Consider the following 16,253-nt stretch of genomic DNA (forward strand, 5'->3'; position numbering starts at 1 on the left):
AAAAAACAAAATGGGTATATCTGCTTGCCCTACTTAGAATAGAGTAGTTTTAAAGGAGTGATAAAATAAAGAAGGGAGCTCTGCAGAAATAGTGGTTTTATTTTCTTAGAGATAAATGTTTGCTACTTGCAGAAGTGTAATTAAGATCTATCCCTTATACAGCATTCCCCTAACTGTGGCCAACTGTTCTGGTCAATACATTACCAAATCACTGCTTCTTTCACCACAGCTCTTTGTAGCCACATCTGCATCTCTAGAGACAGAATACATCTTTCCACATACATCCTGGAACTGCAGGAACTTGAAATTAAAGGTCTGTGGTGCATTCATTAATTCCAGAGGTACACTTAAATGTTGCTCAGTCATTGTGCTAACTCTGTGGCTATTTAACCTCAAAGTGCAATTTTTCCTGTATATTTTCCTTGCTCTGCTTCCCTGTCACCCTTCTGTTATCATTGTGAATTAACCTAACCAAATGTCCAATCTTTACTTTTTATGCAATGTAACCACTTTGGTAGAAAGCAACCTTTGATATGAAGTTATCTCAGATTGGGAGTGAACAACGTTTTCTAATGCTTACCTTAAGCTAAGCCTGATCAGTCCAGACTAATATCTTGGGAGAGTGATGCATGTATAACTCACTGGTGAGCTGGCTGACCCAGCAGGTCAGTCTTACACTTCCCAGATCTTCAGCCAATATTTATATATTCTCTAAAAGCCAGGTTTCAAAGCAGAGAACAATGAGGCCTGCCTTATATATATAATCAGCAGACTGAAAGTAGTGAGCATCTCACACCCTCCTTCTGCAAGGGTCATATGCCTACCACTAGCTCCCATAAGGAGAAAAGAGAACACCGTGGTAGCTAGGCAGGGTATTAGTCAGTTGCTAATGCCTGAGGAATAGTTATGTTATGAACTGTTCTCTCTGCTGAAGCAACTGTTGGATCAGGTGGTTATTTTCCACCTTCTGAATAACAAATCATTTACGGCATGTGGTCTGCACACTATTAAAATTCTGAGCTTTTCTCTACCTGTCAGTTTGATTGCTTATTTAACAGAAATGCGTTTTCAGTGGAAAACTATCATGCATCAGCTAGTGGAAAACTATCATGCTCTTTGATTCTTTTATAGTCTCTTTTCTTCACTGGGTGCCAATGGGGTGCTCCTCATTTTCTGGGGGGGTTTCTTTCCCTTTGAAGGAGAGGGGAGCTTGCTTTCTTTTCTGGCAGTAGTCATCAGTGTTTTTAGGGTGTTGTAATTTCCTGCTTAGTCTGGTAAATTACTGTAGGATTTTTCTGACACAGCACGGATGCATGGGATCCTGGAGAAGGTTCCCTTTTACCAGGTGTGTAATGAGAGTAAAAAAAAGTTCTTGATAAATAACTCCGTTCTCATACAGAAATATGTGAACACCATGCAAGTCTTCCCTGACTGTCTTCAGCAGATGTATCTCCAACATTCACAAAGATGCTGGAGCTATATACAAGGAATTCTTTATTAGGAAAAAGAGGAGAATGTGGCTTTAAGCTTGGGAAAGTGCAGAAGCAATAATCTGAGCACATTTTCTTGCTCTCGCCCTCTTGCCCTTCAACTTCAACATCTTTTTATAGTTCCAAGGAACTCTACAACAAAGATCTATTCCCACCATAAGTTGTGTTCACCTTGTAGTTCATCATCATTTCAGCACTAGGTACAGCAGGAAATACTATGCCAGCATCCACTCAGCCTTCATTTTGTCCTTTGTGCCAGTGTTTACCAGCAGAGACCTTCCTAGAGGAAGTGAGAAGCAGATGGGAACCTGTAGCAGATTCCTGGGTATTGAGAAAGGAACACTTTCTCCACCATTATAATTCTTTCCCCTTTCTAGTGTCTGTGATCACATTACCCCTCATGACCTCCCATTTCTGACACCTGTGTGATCTCTTTACCACTCATGAACTTGTTTTATTTATGAATGGACTTTTTTGTCATATCATATACCCATTAAATGGACTGCTTGTTAGATGCTTGATGCAAGGGCACATTTATCAGCAGTTGTAGGGACTTTCCCCTCCATCCTTGGAAATTCTCATCACAGGGTTCACACAAGTGCTCCAGTCTGTGTTATTTGCAAAATAGAGAGTTTCTGTTCATGACACATAAATCACTGAAGAATTTGTCTTCCATTATTCTGCTGCGTGCAGGCATGTGAATGGATTGAAACGATTTACATACAGCTCCACATTTCTGAGTCTTCACAAGTTCTGTAGGAAGTGGTTCTCTGTCTGTTTTGGCAGGAGCTTGGTCTTATTTATTGGTGTTTGTATGTGAGATGGAATTTCAAACTAGTAAGCTTGTATTGCAATATTGAGGAAAACCAGATCCCCACTTTCTGATAAACATAATTCCCAGGCTTCAGGTTACTTTCTGAGCATGAAGATCCTTATTACCACCCAATTCCTCATTTCATCCGTGGGATTTTCAAAAACCAGATTCAGCAGAAGATGTGTACATCTACATCAGGACTTACACAAAGGATGACTCTGAAGGCTGAAGATATTGCTGTGCAGCTTCCTGGTGCCTCCCTCTTGGATTGCGCAGTTTTGTAAGCAGCTAGAAGTCTGTTTTGTCTGTGTGCAGAACTGTTTCAGAATTAGTTGCTTAGTGCTTATATGATGTCTTAACTTCAAAGCAAGAAATATATTTCTTAATGGAATTAAGTGATAGGCCCTAATTCAAGTATTATCTTTAGAGTTGACATCAGTGTACTTCACAGGAAACAAAGGTTTGTTCTTTTAAATTGGAGAAGTAAAAGCCAGAGGTAGCAGGTACATTTGGAAACAAAAGAGCAAATCCTACACATTTGTATATCCACGCTTAAAATTATTGGTAAGCATCTAGAAGTGAATATGTCTGAGAACTGCAGGGAGAAGAAAACAGCAGTTGAGTGGTAGCATTTCTGCTTACCTTTCTTTTAAAACTCTCTTGACACCTTAATCACAGTAGGAATTTTTGGCTATGGGATGTTGGATGAGAGGAGGTCTTTTTCTGACTTCTTGAGCACCAAGCAGGGTTTAAGACCAACCCTTTTCATTTGGTTTAAAGGTATACCCCTGTATTAAGACTTTTTTTTTTTTTATATGAGACATCAACTGTCTGTACAAAGGCTTCATTAGAACAGACCATATCTTTGTTTGATTCAGTAACCTGTTTCCAACAGTTGACAGAAACAAGATGACAAGATTAAGACTGGGCACTGTGTAACAATTACTCCCTGAAAAGACCAACATAATGAAGGTTTCCAACATGAGAAATATTTGAACTTCTACAGTTATCACAGAGAACAGAAATCAAATATCTTTAATGCAATATGGAACAGGTGATGACTATTATTGTGTAGTCTTGGTTGAATAGTTGCAGTTAAAATGCTGAAAAAATAATGAGCAAAAAATCTTGTATGCATTTAATTACTCTTGCAGGGTGCATTTGAATGTTTTTTTTTTTCTTTCCTATTTGTCATAGTCTCAGAAGTCTTGAGGACTGTCAGTCTAAATTTTAATTTAAAAAATAAAGTTCTATAACTCTCTTATTGTCTCAAACCTGCAAGAGGAAAGTCTTAAGAATGACTGCCTCAAGTTATCCAATAAGAACATAGCTAACAAATGATTTATTATACTTTTCTTTTTTGGAAAATTATACATCTATGTTTTAGCCACTAGATGTTCTCTATCTGACAGTAATCATATTTATAGTGCCATCTAAAGCAAATGCATTAAATTAATTCAGAGGCTCTAGTGAGGCCTACCTATATGAATCTGAAGAGCAAGAAAGCTTTCATGAAATATTACATATTATAAATTAAATTTATTTATGAAAAAGAAGTCAGTATCTGAGCTTCAAACTGTGTTAACCTAGATGATATAAAAATCATGGAAATTACCTGGAGAGTACTAAAGATTAGGAAACTGATAGAATATCAGTGACCTTGTACTTGTTCTGAGTATAAACCTTAGCAAATGTGTCAGGGAAGAAAGGTTAGGTAAATTCCCTGCCAGTCTAAAAGAAGGGCTGATTCTCTATATCATATTATATAGATTACTCCTTATTTGTGGGAGCTTGTAGAGTTTATTATTAGAGAAAAAAAAAAGTGGTATGTATAACTGAATAAATTTATTTCTTACATATAACTTCACTTGGTGGGCTGAAGTGTTTCTGTAGTGAAACTGTACTCCCTTCCCCACAGGTAACTTTTACTGATTCACTATAGTGTTGACTCAGCCTCAAGTAGCTAGGCTACCTGTTGTGGATTTCGAGTTTGCCAGATTTGGATGGCTAGAGACATTTCTGATTGATTTGTCAGGTCTTGACTGATTTATCAGGAGACAGACTGAGTGTTCATAGGTTGTCTTACACGAGTTCTCAAAACTGAGTGTTGGGGTATACACTGCATTACTGCTCTTGCTAAAAGTGTCTGTCTTAAGTAAAGGCTGCATAGCATAGTCTCATAGGCGTGTAGAGCTTTTGCAGGCAAAAAACATGACAGACAAATCCAGACATCCACAGAGTAATGTAAACAGACACTTAATCCTTTCAAACACTGCATAAAGTTAAGGACTGCTACTACTGCACACAAAAAAGCTGTGTATGGCTTATCTTTTTTTTATGTTACTGCATATCACATTCTCTTCATGTGTAGCTTTCCAGTAAAAGGTCTCTAGGCGTAAGGAACACTCAACAAAGGACATTGAGAAGTCCAAAAAAGCTCTGTGGAAGCACTGAAGCTTTGTATTCTCCTGTAACAGATGGGGAACTCAGTTACAATGCTTCTGACTAACCAGCACCATGTTGCTTGCTTACACAATTAGTAGGTAGTCAGCCTTGACTTCTGTCTCGGTCACAGTACATGTATAATTACTATGCTTCTATTGTTCTTGGAATTACAGTCTGTAGCCAATGGGTTTTTACAGTTTATAATCCATCACCACAAACTATGCTCTCTCAGCTGTATTATGAATATTTCTTGGAATGGGAGCAATAACGTTTGTAAATCTGCAAAGCTCAGTGAGTGGCTTGTCTTGGTTTTATTTCTTTACAGGCTAAGGTTTGATCTTTTGCTATTTTAAATTGCTGTTAATACCTGAATCCTGCATTTTTGTTTTATACACTTTTCCTGGTTATTTTCAAAACATCAGAATTTGAGAACTGAACAATTGCCTTCCTGTACAGAAATCACCTTCCTTCTCCCTAAACAGTAACCTTTAACTGTTTTGAATAGTGATTATTTCTGAAAAGCCAAGAGACTGGGGGAAAGCGTAATCCTACAGTTAATTTCAGTAATTTCAGAATGTCTGCTCTCTAAGGAGTTCCAATTTTTTTTTTTTTTTATTTTTATTTTTCATCCTATAATGGATCACAAAACATATTTCACAGTGCCGTATAAGAAAATATAACTGTCTGGTAGAATCTGCAATTTAGTCAGGTTTGTCTCCAGGCTTCAGGTACCATTTGGAGGAAACAGAAAATATTTGTTAACTAATGGTTTCAAACGAGAACTTTAATTAAACGTTAACTTCATTAAACGGCTCTTGTGGCACCCTTTTTCATTCTACTTTCAGGTGAAAAGAATCATAGCTTCGGTATTTGGTAAAAACTCTCACTCAGGAATCACTGGATATGATTTAGTGAATTACTTGCAAGAGAAGATATACAAGATAGGAAGACTTTTGTAGAAATCAAAAACCATGTCTTGGCTCTTAACTTGTTTCCATGTCTTACCAATGGCACCAAGTATTCCAAAATGAATGGTGAATATTTGTAGATGCATACACAAACATTAATATTAGAGATAGCTTTTGGGGTTTGATTCAGGGCTCTTGCACTCTTTATCAACTATTTTCACCCTCATTTTCACTCTTTACTGGACAGTCTTGAGCTTTATCTCCAGCTTAAGCAACACCATGTGCTCTTACCTTGGAAGGAGGCTCCTTTCATTGTTTTCTGTATATTGAACAATTTGTATTTTCTACTGTATTTATTTTCTTTGCCTGAGACTCAGCTGCATTATAATTTAGCCGAAGTTCTCTCATTGTTTTTTTTTTTCTTCTCTTAAAATTTTAATAAAAATGTTTCTCAGTCTACTGGCAAGTTGTTCCAAGGGGGATTGCTTTCTGCCAGGAGACTCTCTTGGCTTCCATCTTGCTCCATTTAGCGCAGTCTCTGTATATCTGAATTAAACACTAATGTATTTCTGCCTGGGACTGTCTGGACAGAATATGTCCATATATGCTATCAGGCACATACATGGTAGAAATCTCTGGGATCTCTGGATACACAGCAACCTCAGTGCTGCTGCTGAGGGGTAATTCCACCCAGGCGGCCCATATGGTTGCAATAAGTGCTTGAATCTTGCCCTGAGAAAGTTTTCAAGTGGAGAAAAATGTCACATCCAGAAAAATTTGTACATGGGTAACTACCTGGAGTGAAATAGTGAGGTACACAGAGATGTTTTGTCTTGTTTCTGATTCTGTTACAGTGACTGGAGTTTTATCTATACTTCTGCAGTGTTTCTGAAATAAATGTACAGTTTTCAAAACCTCAGGTGGAAACATCAATGTGCTGGGAACTATTATCTCAATAATAATGTAAAATCTCCTGTGTTCTGAGATTAATATCTACTAGAAAATAGTGTTTGTATGGGTAATCATTGTTCTACTTTCACTTTAAAGGTCGATTTTCTTCTCTTGACCAAGTCCATTAAAGGAGTTCATTGTGTTCCCAACCTTTTGCCACAGGCTATTATTTTCTTCAGTGGTCTTTTACAGATGTTGATAGGCCTACACTATGAACTGGCTTGATGAAGAGGTGGATATGGCCTTTTTGGGTTTTGCTTGTCTTTTTTAACAATACTCAACTTTGTAATGCATCAGCACAACTGAGAAGGTTAGCTGTGGGTCAAAGAGGGCATGAGGAAGCTGGAGATGTCAAAAAAGCTTTTAAACTAGCTCTGATAGCAGAGATTTTTGACATGAAACCTTACTTTGAAAAGACCACTTGTCCTTTCTCCCATGAGCAGACTCATCAGAATTCTAGGCACTATTTTTGTGAATAGGCTTATTTGAAGGCATAAGTAGCACATGTGTCTTTTGATAATTTACCCAATAAATAATTGTAAAACAGTTTAGTTTCGCATATTAAATATTGACTCAGTGGAGAGGCTAGTGAATGAATCGTGGCAAAAATGAAATAACTGTTGGCCTAGAATAGGGTATGGAAATTAGCTCAAAGTTTTTCAGTTTTTTAATTTCCCAGTTAGGTGAAATAGCATCTATAGCATATTTTCCTGCTTTTTAAACTTTGTTTCTGAATGACTCCAGAGTTTTTTCAAGTGTGTGTCATGCACAATCCAGGTATCCCACACTTTTTTGAAGAGTTAAAAACTCAGGGTTTTTCTCTTCTCTCTTTCTTTCCCCCTCCCCAAGCCTTAGTCTATTTATAAATTGCACAGCTTGGCATGAAAGTAGTGACCAGCATGCAAGCAAAGAGTTTAATTATCAGTTACTCTTTTTGATGTTAGTTTGGCAGCCAGACAGAAAGAAATACATTGCAGTCTGGTTCGAGTATATGGGCTAAGCAGAGGGAATTGAGTTAACATTTTCATTGCACTCTTTCCAGCACTTCTTATTATATTTCTGGCATGAGAGGGAATATATTTTCTGTAGTTCTGTTTTTGTTATTGTTTTGTTTTGGGCTTTATCAATATAGTTTCTGATTATTTGCTTGATCTTGGGATGTTGGGAGAAACTGAAGCTTTTGTTCATCTTCTGAAGGAATTATGGAGGATTTGGCTGAATCATTAGTTGGAGACATAACTCTTGCTCAAGAGAACTTAGTACTTGGTAGGTGGCCATTTGACCAGCATTCAAAAGGTTAGGTTTTCTGAAGTGAAACACAAAAAAATTCACCTTAGAATGTACAGAACAAAATACTTGACTGTTACTTTGGTAGGAGCAGTCCACACTCATAATCAAAATCATTTGTCCCTTGCTTTAAATGAGAACTACTGACCTTATTGCGTATGTGTATGTAAAAGGACACATCTCTACTTTAGAATACAACTAATGTAGAAATAAAACTTATGCAATGCAGAGGGCATAGGCATCCGAAGATAAATATGGTTATAATAAGCCTGAATTTTGGTCTTTACAGGCATTGACAGAGGTTAAGGTGTCTTAAAATTAACCATAACATCCAGAAACAACTTTCCCACTGAACATCTAGAACACATTCTTTGAATATTTTGAGCTGCATTTTCTACAAAACTGTGAAGTCTTTGACACTGCTTCCAAATAAGTATTGCTGTAATGCCAAATCTGATGCATAGCATTAGCTGTAACGATTTTTTTCAGAGCAAAACAGTATTTGTGTAGCTGAAGGCAAATTAAAAGCAAATCTTGCTAAGTTATGTGACATTATTATTGGTTTAGTCCTTTTAATCTTTATAATTTGGTATGATAATGGAGTACATGAAAGCACTGTGATCACATTGAAAAAGAAAAGAAAGCTACAGATAGGGAATCGTGGACTCAGAATCATAGAATGATTTGGGTTGGAAGGGACCTTAAAAATCATCTAATTCCAACTCCCCTGCCATGGGTAGGGACAGCTTCCACTAGATCGGGTTGCTCAAAGCCCCAGCCAACCTGGCAACCCCTCCACAGGTGCTCTGGGCAATCTGTTCCAGTGCCTCACCACCCTCACAGTGAATAACTTCTTCCTTATATCCAAATGAAAGCTACAACTTCTTAGTTTAAAACCATTACTCCTTGGCTTATCACTACACTCCCTGATGAATTTTTTCGTGTATTTCCTGTAAGCCTTCTTTACATACTAGAAGACTGTTTAAAGGTCTCCCTGAAGACTTCTCTTCATTAGACTTAATTTTCTCAGTCTTTCTTCATAGAAGAGGTACTCCAACCCTCTGATCATCTTTGTGGCCCTCCTCTGGACCCGCTGTTATAGGTCTATGTCTTTCTTTTGCTGTGGGCCCCAGATCTGACCTATCAGCTTCAAGTATGTAAGAGGCTAACATGTTCACACCTGAGAAAATTTAGCATCCTTCTTTCAAAAGAAAACAGCCTTGAAATTTGCAAGTATGATCCTGTTGACTTGAGTAGCGGTGGACTGCTTTCAAACCTTCTAAAACTGTGCCTGTAAGCATTTCTTTAGAGATTTTTAGATGGGAGATAAAAAGAAGACTGCCTTATGGTATTCTTAAGGTCTGAACCAGAAATCACTGAATCCAGCTGCGGCTGCAGTAGATGAATTGGGTCTTTTGTGGTATATTACAGGATGTTTGCACAGGCTTGACTCCCATTCAGAGCAATGGGAGATCAGGTCTCAGGACATGTCAAAAATGAAGGACCATGTCTGTCCTGTGTTTTGCTAGCTTGATAAACTCAGGTTTAAATTTGTCACGCTTTCAAGCACTGTCATTGCTTCTCTTTAGATTAGGTCACTTTCTGGCACATAGACGGACTGGGCTTGGGCACAGCAGTCTTAATTATTTTTCTTTTTCAAAACAGTTAAGTCAAGTCACAGAACATTGTGCAGTTTTCTTCTTGGCAACTGCTTTTTTCCGTACTGCCAGGATGTTGTTGAACTCCTCTCACTTTCTCTTGGCATGGATGCAAATAGCAACCCTTTGCTTTATAGGTTACAGATCATATGTATCACTGAAATATTTAAAAATTACAGAGGAAGCCTCATGTAATAAGCTCCAACTTCATTGAGCTTGGTCAGCCGGTCTTTATTCGGGTGCTGCTTGTTCTTGAACACTTTCTATGCTAATTTGTGGCCATTTTTTAAAACAACGTGCAGTTTAGAACAGCTAAGATTGTGGGCAAATTTTTGTCTGCTTTGACCTCTTTGGAGTGCTGTAACAGCTATGCACATTGCTCATTACTATAAATAAGGAAGGAATAAGAAGACAGATAATCAAAATAAGCCCCCTCTCATTATTGTCCCATGTTGTTAGGATATTTTTAGTGATGTTTGCCTTGCCGCCAAGTGGAAGGCATGTTACTTCCCAAACTGTAGGAAACCTAAGAGCAAATTGAGTCTCCCGGTGTCCTGTGTTGCTCCAAGGGTTTTGCTGCTGTATGCTGATTCAGACAGGAGTCTTGAAGAAAATCTTTAAGTCATCTGATTATTTCTGTTTCTCAGTCAATATATACTTCCTCACTTCATACTCAGAAACATTCAAAAAAAAAAACCAATAAATTTGAAAATAAAGTAAAACTACCTGTTAAAAATTACCTCCAAAATCACTTGGCAGGTGCCACATTATAGGGTAGCTGCACAGTGTTAGGATTATATTTACACCAGAAATATTTAAATTTATCATTTTATAAGCTAAAATCAATGCTGTGATGTAAATGTTGAGTTACTAAACTGATATATGCTGATTCCCATTTTTACTTGTGCAAGTTGTCTTCCTGAAATGAAAAAGAATAACACATCTAATTACATTAATGCCATTCAAGTCAATCTGTCATAATTGCACTCATGTTGTTTGATACTTCACACAGTCTGTTGCTTATGACAACCTTGTAAATGTCAGATGTAGTGGCTGTATTCCTTTCACAAAAGAATCTTGAAATTTCCTTTGTTTTGTACTGTTTCTCCAAGTTATGGCATCCCATCACACTGAAGATAATGTTGTCTGTGTATCAAATTAAAGTGCTTTTGTTTGGTTCTCCCTTTTAGGATTGCACATCTCCTTCCTAAAGGATAAGCAGGGTCTGTTGGACCTAAGAAAATATAGGCACTCATGAAAGGCAACACTGAAATAGGTATGATCACAATGCCCACTTTCCTGTGTGAGAGCCTAGGAATGTGAAGTTATCTGTAGCTGTGATGGTGTGAAAACAGCAGCAGGAACTGTAGTTATGGAAAAAAAAAAATGTTACAACCATTAGTTCTTTCATATGAGCTGGAAATTTGACTGTAGAGGCTTCTAACATTGCCCCATGGCTTTCTGCATTGGTTTCAGTGCTCCCACTGTCTCTCCTATGGTAGGAGCAGGCTAGCCCTAAGAGTTAGTTTCTGGAACACAAAATTTCAGCTTCGCCTATGCCACTGAATGGACTTGGGCTCAGCTCCACAAACGTGACTTTTTGTTATTAATTTCTTTCAGAATAGAGTCATTTTTTTGCTCCCCGTTACCAGAAATCCCAGGCCTGTAAAAATTTAATTTTAACCATTTTCTGTTAGGAATAATTTAAATCAGGAGTGCTAAGTCTGGGTAAAATTTTCTTAGTGTAAGTGAAGTCATAGTCAATCTCAAAATGGGGTTATGCCCAGCCTTTCAGAGGAGTCTTTCTTTTATTAGACATGTTATTTTAAGATTATTTTTATTCTTTCTACCACCACCTAGTGAATGTATGCCTTATCGGTTTAAATGCAATTACGTGGCCTGAGTGCTCTATGTGTAACTGTCTTATGTCCAGCAGTCTTCTGTCTTATTCTCTGGCTTGTGATATGTTTCAAACTGTGTTATATTTTATCTAAATTTAGTCTCATTTTAATGATTTTTATTTTTTCTTTGTGAGTTCTTGAGCTCTCTGAAGTTTTTGGTATTTTCTAATGTTTGGAATCACTCCTAACAGTACTTTGGAGTGATCAATGAGTTTCATCTATGTTTAGTTTACTTCTTTCAGTGTGATTCATGAAGATGTTGGGCTGAGTACTAACACATATTTATCAACATCTGCAATGAACTGCTCTTCAGAGCAGAAACTGTTTTTTCAAACCAGCTGTACAGTCTGTTCATTTGTCAAAAATATTTATTCTTTCTAAAAAGCCAGCACTAAGTATGCAAGTAAACCTTCCTGCTTTAACAGAAATTCAAGATTATTCATCTGTAAAGATATTAGAGGATGTTGTCAGTATGTTCACATTGATCTCTTTTCCATGTCTCTCAGCAATTGAATCCAGGAGGACTTATGGAAGCAAAGAATGATGGCTTATCTGAATAAGTTTTAAAGAACTAAATCCTTTCTAACATTTTCTGTTAAACATTTGGGTGAAACACTGTTACTTTTGATGGAAGCAAGGGATATTTAACTGAATTCAGTTCAGAGATATAAAAGGTGCGGTCTTTCCTGAGCAGCTCTAGAGTAAGTATTGTAATGATACAGGACTATCTTTAACTTCTCAGAAGAGAGTGCCTCAAATTGCTCGAATCACCCACTTCGTTTGGTGGTACTGACTTCAAGATGCTCGGGGTTTTCATCCACATCTTTGACAATTACTATTTAACTTTCAGGAATTTTTAAGAAACTGTAAAATGCACTTGAGAATGATACCCTTGACATATGTTATTTATTTATTTATTTATTTATTCCCCTCTTCTTTTTCAGGAAGTATTTCGGAGAAAAGATAGGACTTTATTTTGCATGGCTGGGCTTATACACAGAATTCCTCATTCCATCTTCAGTAGTTGGGATTTTTGTATTTCTTTACGGATGTATAACCATAGAGAGTGACATTCCTAGGTAAGCACTGAGATCAATATTTTGTTACTTGAGAATTATAAGACTGCCTTCTGGTCATAATCCTTGGTGAGAATAATTGCTTTTAATATGTCTGAAGAGCAGTGATGCAGTATTAACAACCTGTTGAAAATACACATCTGCATTCATCATCATCATCTGCATTAATTAAATGAGATATTCAAAAGACAAACATTTATTTGGCTGTTCAGTATTGCAGCTTTCCATACTGAAATGGAACTGTTCAGTAAGTCTACAGAATTATTGTAAAAAGGCCTGAGTTCTGGCATGGGAATTGGACAACCTGCATGTTCCTTTTTATGCCCTCCAATTGCCTTTTGTGAATGCACATATCTACACGCTCACCTGGAAAGACATAGTTTAGAACTCACTGAAGTTAACGCAAATAACATATCTAGTACTCTTAGACTACTTTGTTCATCTTAGTAAAATCATGTCATTGCACAAGTGACATTAATATTATTCAGCACATTTAGCATATTTGATATCCACAGGATTCATTTTGGCGATTATAAAAAATGTTATGCACTGTGTGTCCTTAGGATGTTTTACTAATTATACTACATGACAAAACTCACTCTACTCTGTTCTGGTCCAGCCTCACCTGGAATACTGTGTGCAGTTTTGAGCACTACAATGTAAGAAGGACATTAAACTGTTAGGGAGTGTCCAAAGAGGACCAACAAAGATGGTGAAGGGTCTAGAGGGCAAAACATATGAGGAGCTGCTGAGGTCCCTTGGTTTGTTCAGCCCAGAGCAGAGCAGCCTGAGGGGAGGCCTCATGGCGGCCTGCAGCTTCCTCACAAGGGGAGCGGAGGGGCAGGCACTGAGCTCTGCAGTCTGGGGACAGCGACAGGACCTGAGGGAACGGCATGGAGCTGGGACAGGGGAGGGTCAGGCTGGGTGTTAGGAAAAGGTTCTTCACCGAGAGGGTGGTCGAGCACTGGAACAGGTTCCCCAGGGATATGGTCATGGCACCAAGTCTGCCGGAGTTGAAGAAGCATTTGGACAACACTATGATTTTGGTTTGATTTTCAGGTAGTCCTATGTGGAGCCAGGAGCTGGACTTGATCCTTTTGGGTCCCTTCCAATCCAGGATATTTTGTGATTCTATGAAAACTGTCAATTTGACCCAGTAAAGTCTGCTTCTTAGCGAAAAAACAGGACACTTCTGTACTGTCTGGGAGTGACCTCTGCTAGAGACGGGGTACTGACTTAGCGGAACTGCTGGTCACATTCATTGTGGCAGTTCTGGCATTCTCTCAAATTGGCGACTTTTAAAGCAGATCGCTCAACAGTAGAACATTATTGCTGATAAGTAAAAGATGAATGACAACACAGAGGAGTTAACATTTGTTTTCATAGCTTGGTCTGAATGAATTATGATGAGCTGTGCTTGTCTGTAGAAAAGCTTGTGCTAACATTTAAACTGAAATGAGATTTATGGAAAGATGTATCTGCAGCACCCTCTACTGCTTTTCAAAATAGAAGAGATCATTAACTGTATGATAGCTGGAAACAGCTGTGTGCATTTCAAATGATATTAAACATTGATATTACAGTTTAAATAGCTCTTTTTCATTTGAAGTCATAGAAAAAATGCTATTTCATGGCAGCCAATATAGAAACAACTATAATCACAACATACGTGTTATCAATGAAGCAATGTTGCAAATTTTTCCTTAGATCACAGTCTTGCCAAGGATAATTGAGCTTAACACAGGTCAGTTCACCTGAGACCATGCAGCTATGAAGGTCTTTCATGTATAAACCTTATGAAAAAAATGAAAACATACTCAGGAGTGCCAAGTGGGATTTGGTTTGTTAAAGAGATAATGATAATGATTTTTAAAAGCTTTTTAGATACCGAGTAAATACATAGCAAATAAGACTAGGAATTAAAATAATGACTTTAAAGAAAAGATTTTAAAATCTGTAAGAAAGTCTCTTATCTCATGTTTTCTAGAGGATAAATGCATTAAATGCATAAATGCTGTAAAGTGAGGAGGGAGAGGAAATACTGCTTAGCATCTGAAAGTGTAAGGCAGTAAGATTTACAGTTTTCACAAGATTTATTGCTTTTCATTTGCCTTTTTTTTTTTATTAATAATATGAAAATTAGGTTAGCACTCTGTCCTAGAAAGATGAGGAGTTATTCAGTCAAAGAATACCAGAATACCACATCTGCACTCAGCAGTGGAGGAAATTTTAGAACCTTGAAATGTAAAAAGATCTCATTTTCTAAACCCACTATGTATACACACACAGTATCTGAATACCCGTAGAATATATCAATTTGTGTGCCTAAAATAACTAACTGCTCATGCCTGAAGAACTTACGTCAAAACCTTGTGGCAGGTGGTGGTATACACCAGAATTTGTGTTAAGCCCTATCGTGGGTAAACAGCCATTGCTTTAAAAATACCTCATACAACATAATGCAAAGTAGAGGTGAATCTCAAAGCAAATGTGAGATATACCACTTTTGCTAAGAATGAGACTCTTGGATGGTGTCTTTTAAATTCAATGTGTGTAAGTCAGTTTCTATTAAAACTTAGCATACCTTCCTTGCAATGGTGTTGCAGATTTAATCTGTCTATGACACAGAACAATTAACATGCCTGGGTGCTGGATCTGGCTTTTATGCAGAGTTACTTGGCCAGTTGCAATGCACAAAGCATTATGTATTTCACATGAATTCTTGTGCCGTCATATTAAAAATGTGTGCTTCGTCAAGGGCATAGCAGATTTCATCCTGTAGGATTTCCTTTACAGCCACTTCAGAATTCTTTTTCATGAATTTTAATCTGATCTGTACCAAATCCTGTAACTGAATGTAGAAATGGCAAATTCCACTTCGATTGTGTTTTAATTATCTTCTTTTAGTGTGGTTAACCTCAATCTTTAGTGATGCTGTCTTCACAAATTCACGAATACAGTGTAGATTGATTGATTAAATTGATTGCTGTTTTGCATTACTTTTCTGTTGGTAAGGTGCCTATGGGTATTTTAATGTTCCAGCACTTGGCAATGTTCCTCAAAGAGACACATAGCTGATAGGCTTCTTTTCCCTGTAACTGCAAGCCATATGTGTTGCAGATAGCTTTTAACAGCTATGAGTTGCTGCTTGATAGCAGTACTGTACACTCCCTTTTCTGAGTAGTAATACTTTAAGAACTCATGTACTTACCATTCACAGTAAAGAAATGTGTGACCAACGTAATGCCTTCACCATGTGCCCTCTGTGTGACAAGTTCTGTGATTACTGGAATCTCAGCTCTGCATGTGCTACAGCTCGAGCTAGCCACTTATTTGACAACCCTGCCACAGTCTTCTTCTCCATCTTCATGGCTCTCTGGGGTGAGTATGTCTTTCCAAAGTTTGATTTTTGGACTGTTGGCAGAAATGAAAGCTGTGATGAGCAGTAGTAAAATGTAGTAGCCCTACATATAAGAGTGTTAATAGACTGAATGTGATGCATATGGCTTTATGAATTTGGCAAACCTCAGAGGGCCAGTGAGGGACTCTCTGTGCTGAGACTGCAGAAAGCAATATTACAAGGCTTTCTGCTGTCAACAGAAAGCTTTGGAATAAGTAGAGAGCAGTTGGGTAATCAAGGGAAGAAAACTGTCCTTTCTCCCTCTACTTCCTTGTTTAATATCACTTCTAATCTTGTCATGTTTTCCCTCATTTCCTTGAACT

At 37.6% G+C, this 16,253-nt stretch overlaps 1 protein-coding gene across 1 annotated transcript in view; it reads left to right on the plus strand.

Moving 5' to 3' along the window:
- ANO2 (anoctamin 2) overlaps positions 1 to 16,253 on the plus strand; it is a 207,009-nt gene that overhangs the window by 71,581 nt on the left and 119,175 nt on the right. Inside the window, exons 11-12 of the mRNA XM_080577713.1 lie at positions 12,399 to 12,533; positions 15,751 to 15,911. Of these exons, the coding sequence (XP_080433839.1) occupies positions 12,399 to 12,533; positions 15,751 to 15,911 (296 nt within the window). The remainder of the gene's footprint in view (positions 1 to 12,398; positions 12,534 to 15,750; positions 15,912 to 16,253) is intronic.

The sequence above is a fragment of the Anser brachyrhynchus genome (genome assembly GCF_964034855.1).
Source record: "Anser brachyrhynchus genome assembly, chromosome: 1".
Classification (NCBI taxonomy): domain Eukaryota; kingdom Metazoa; phylum Chordata; class Aves; order Anseriformes; family Anatidae; genus Anser; species Anser brachyrhynchus.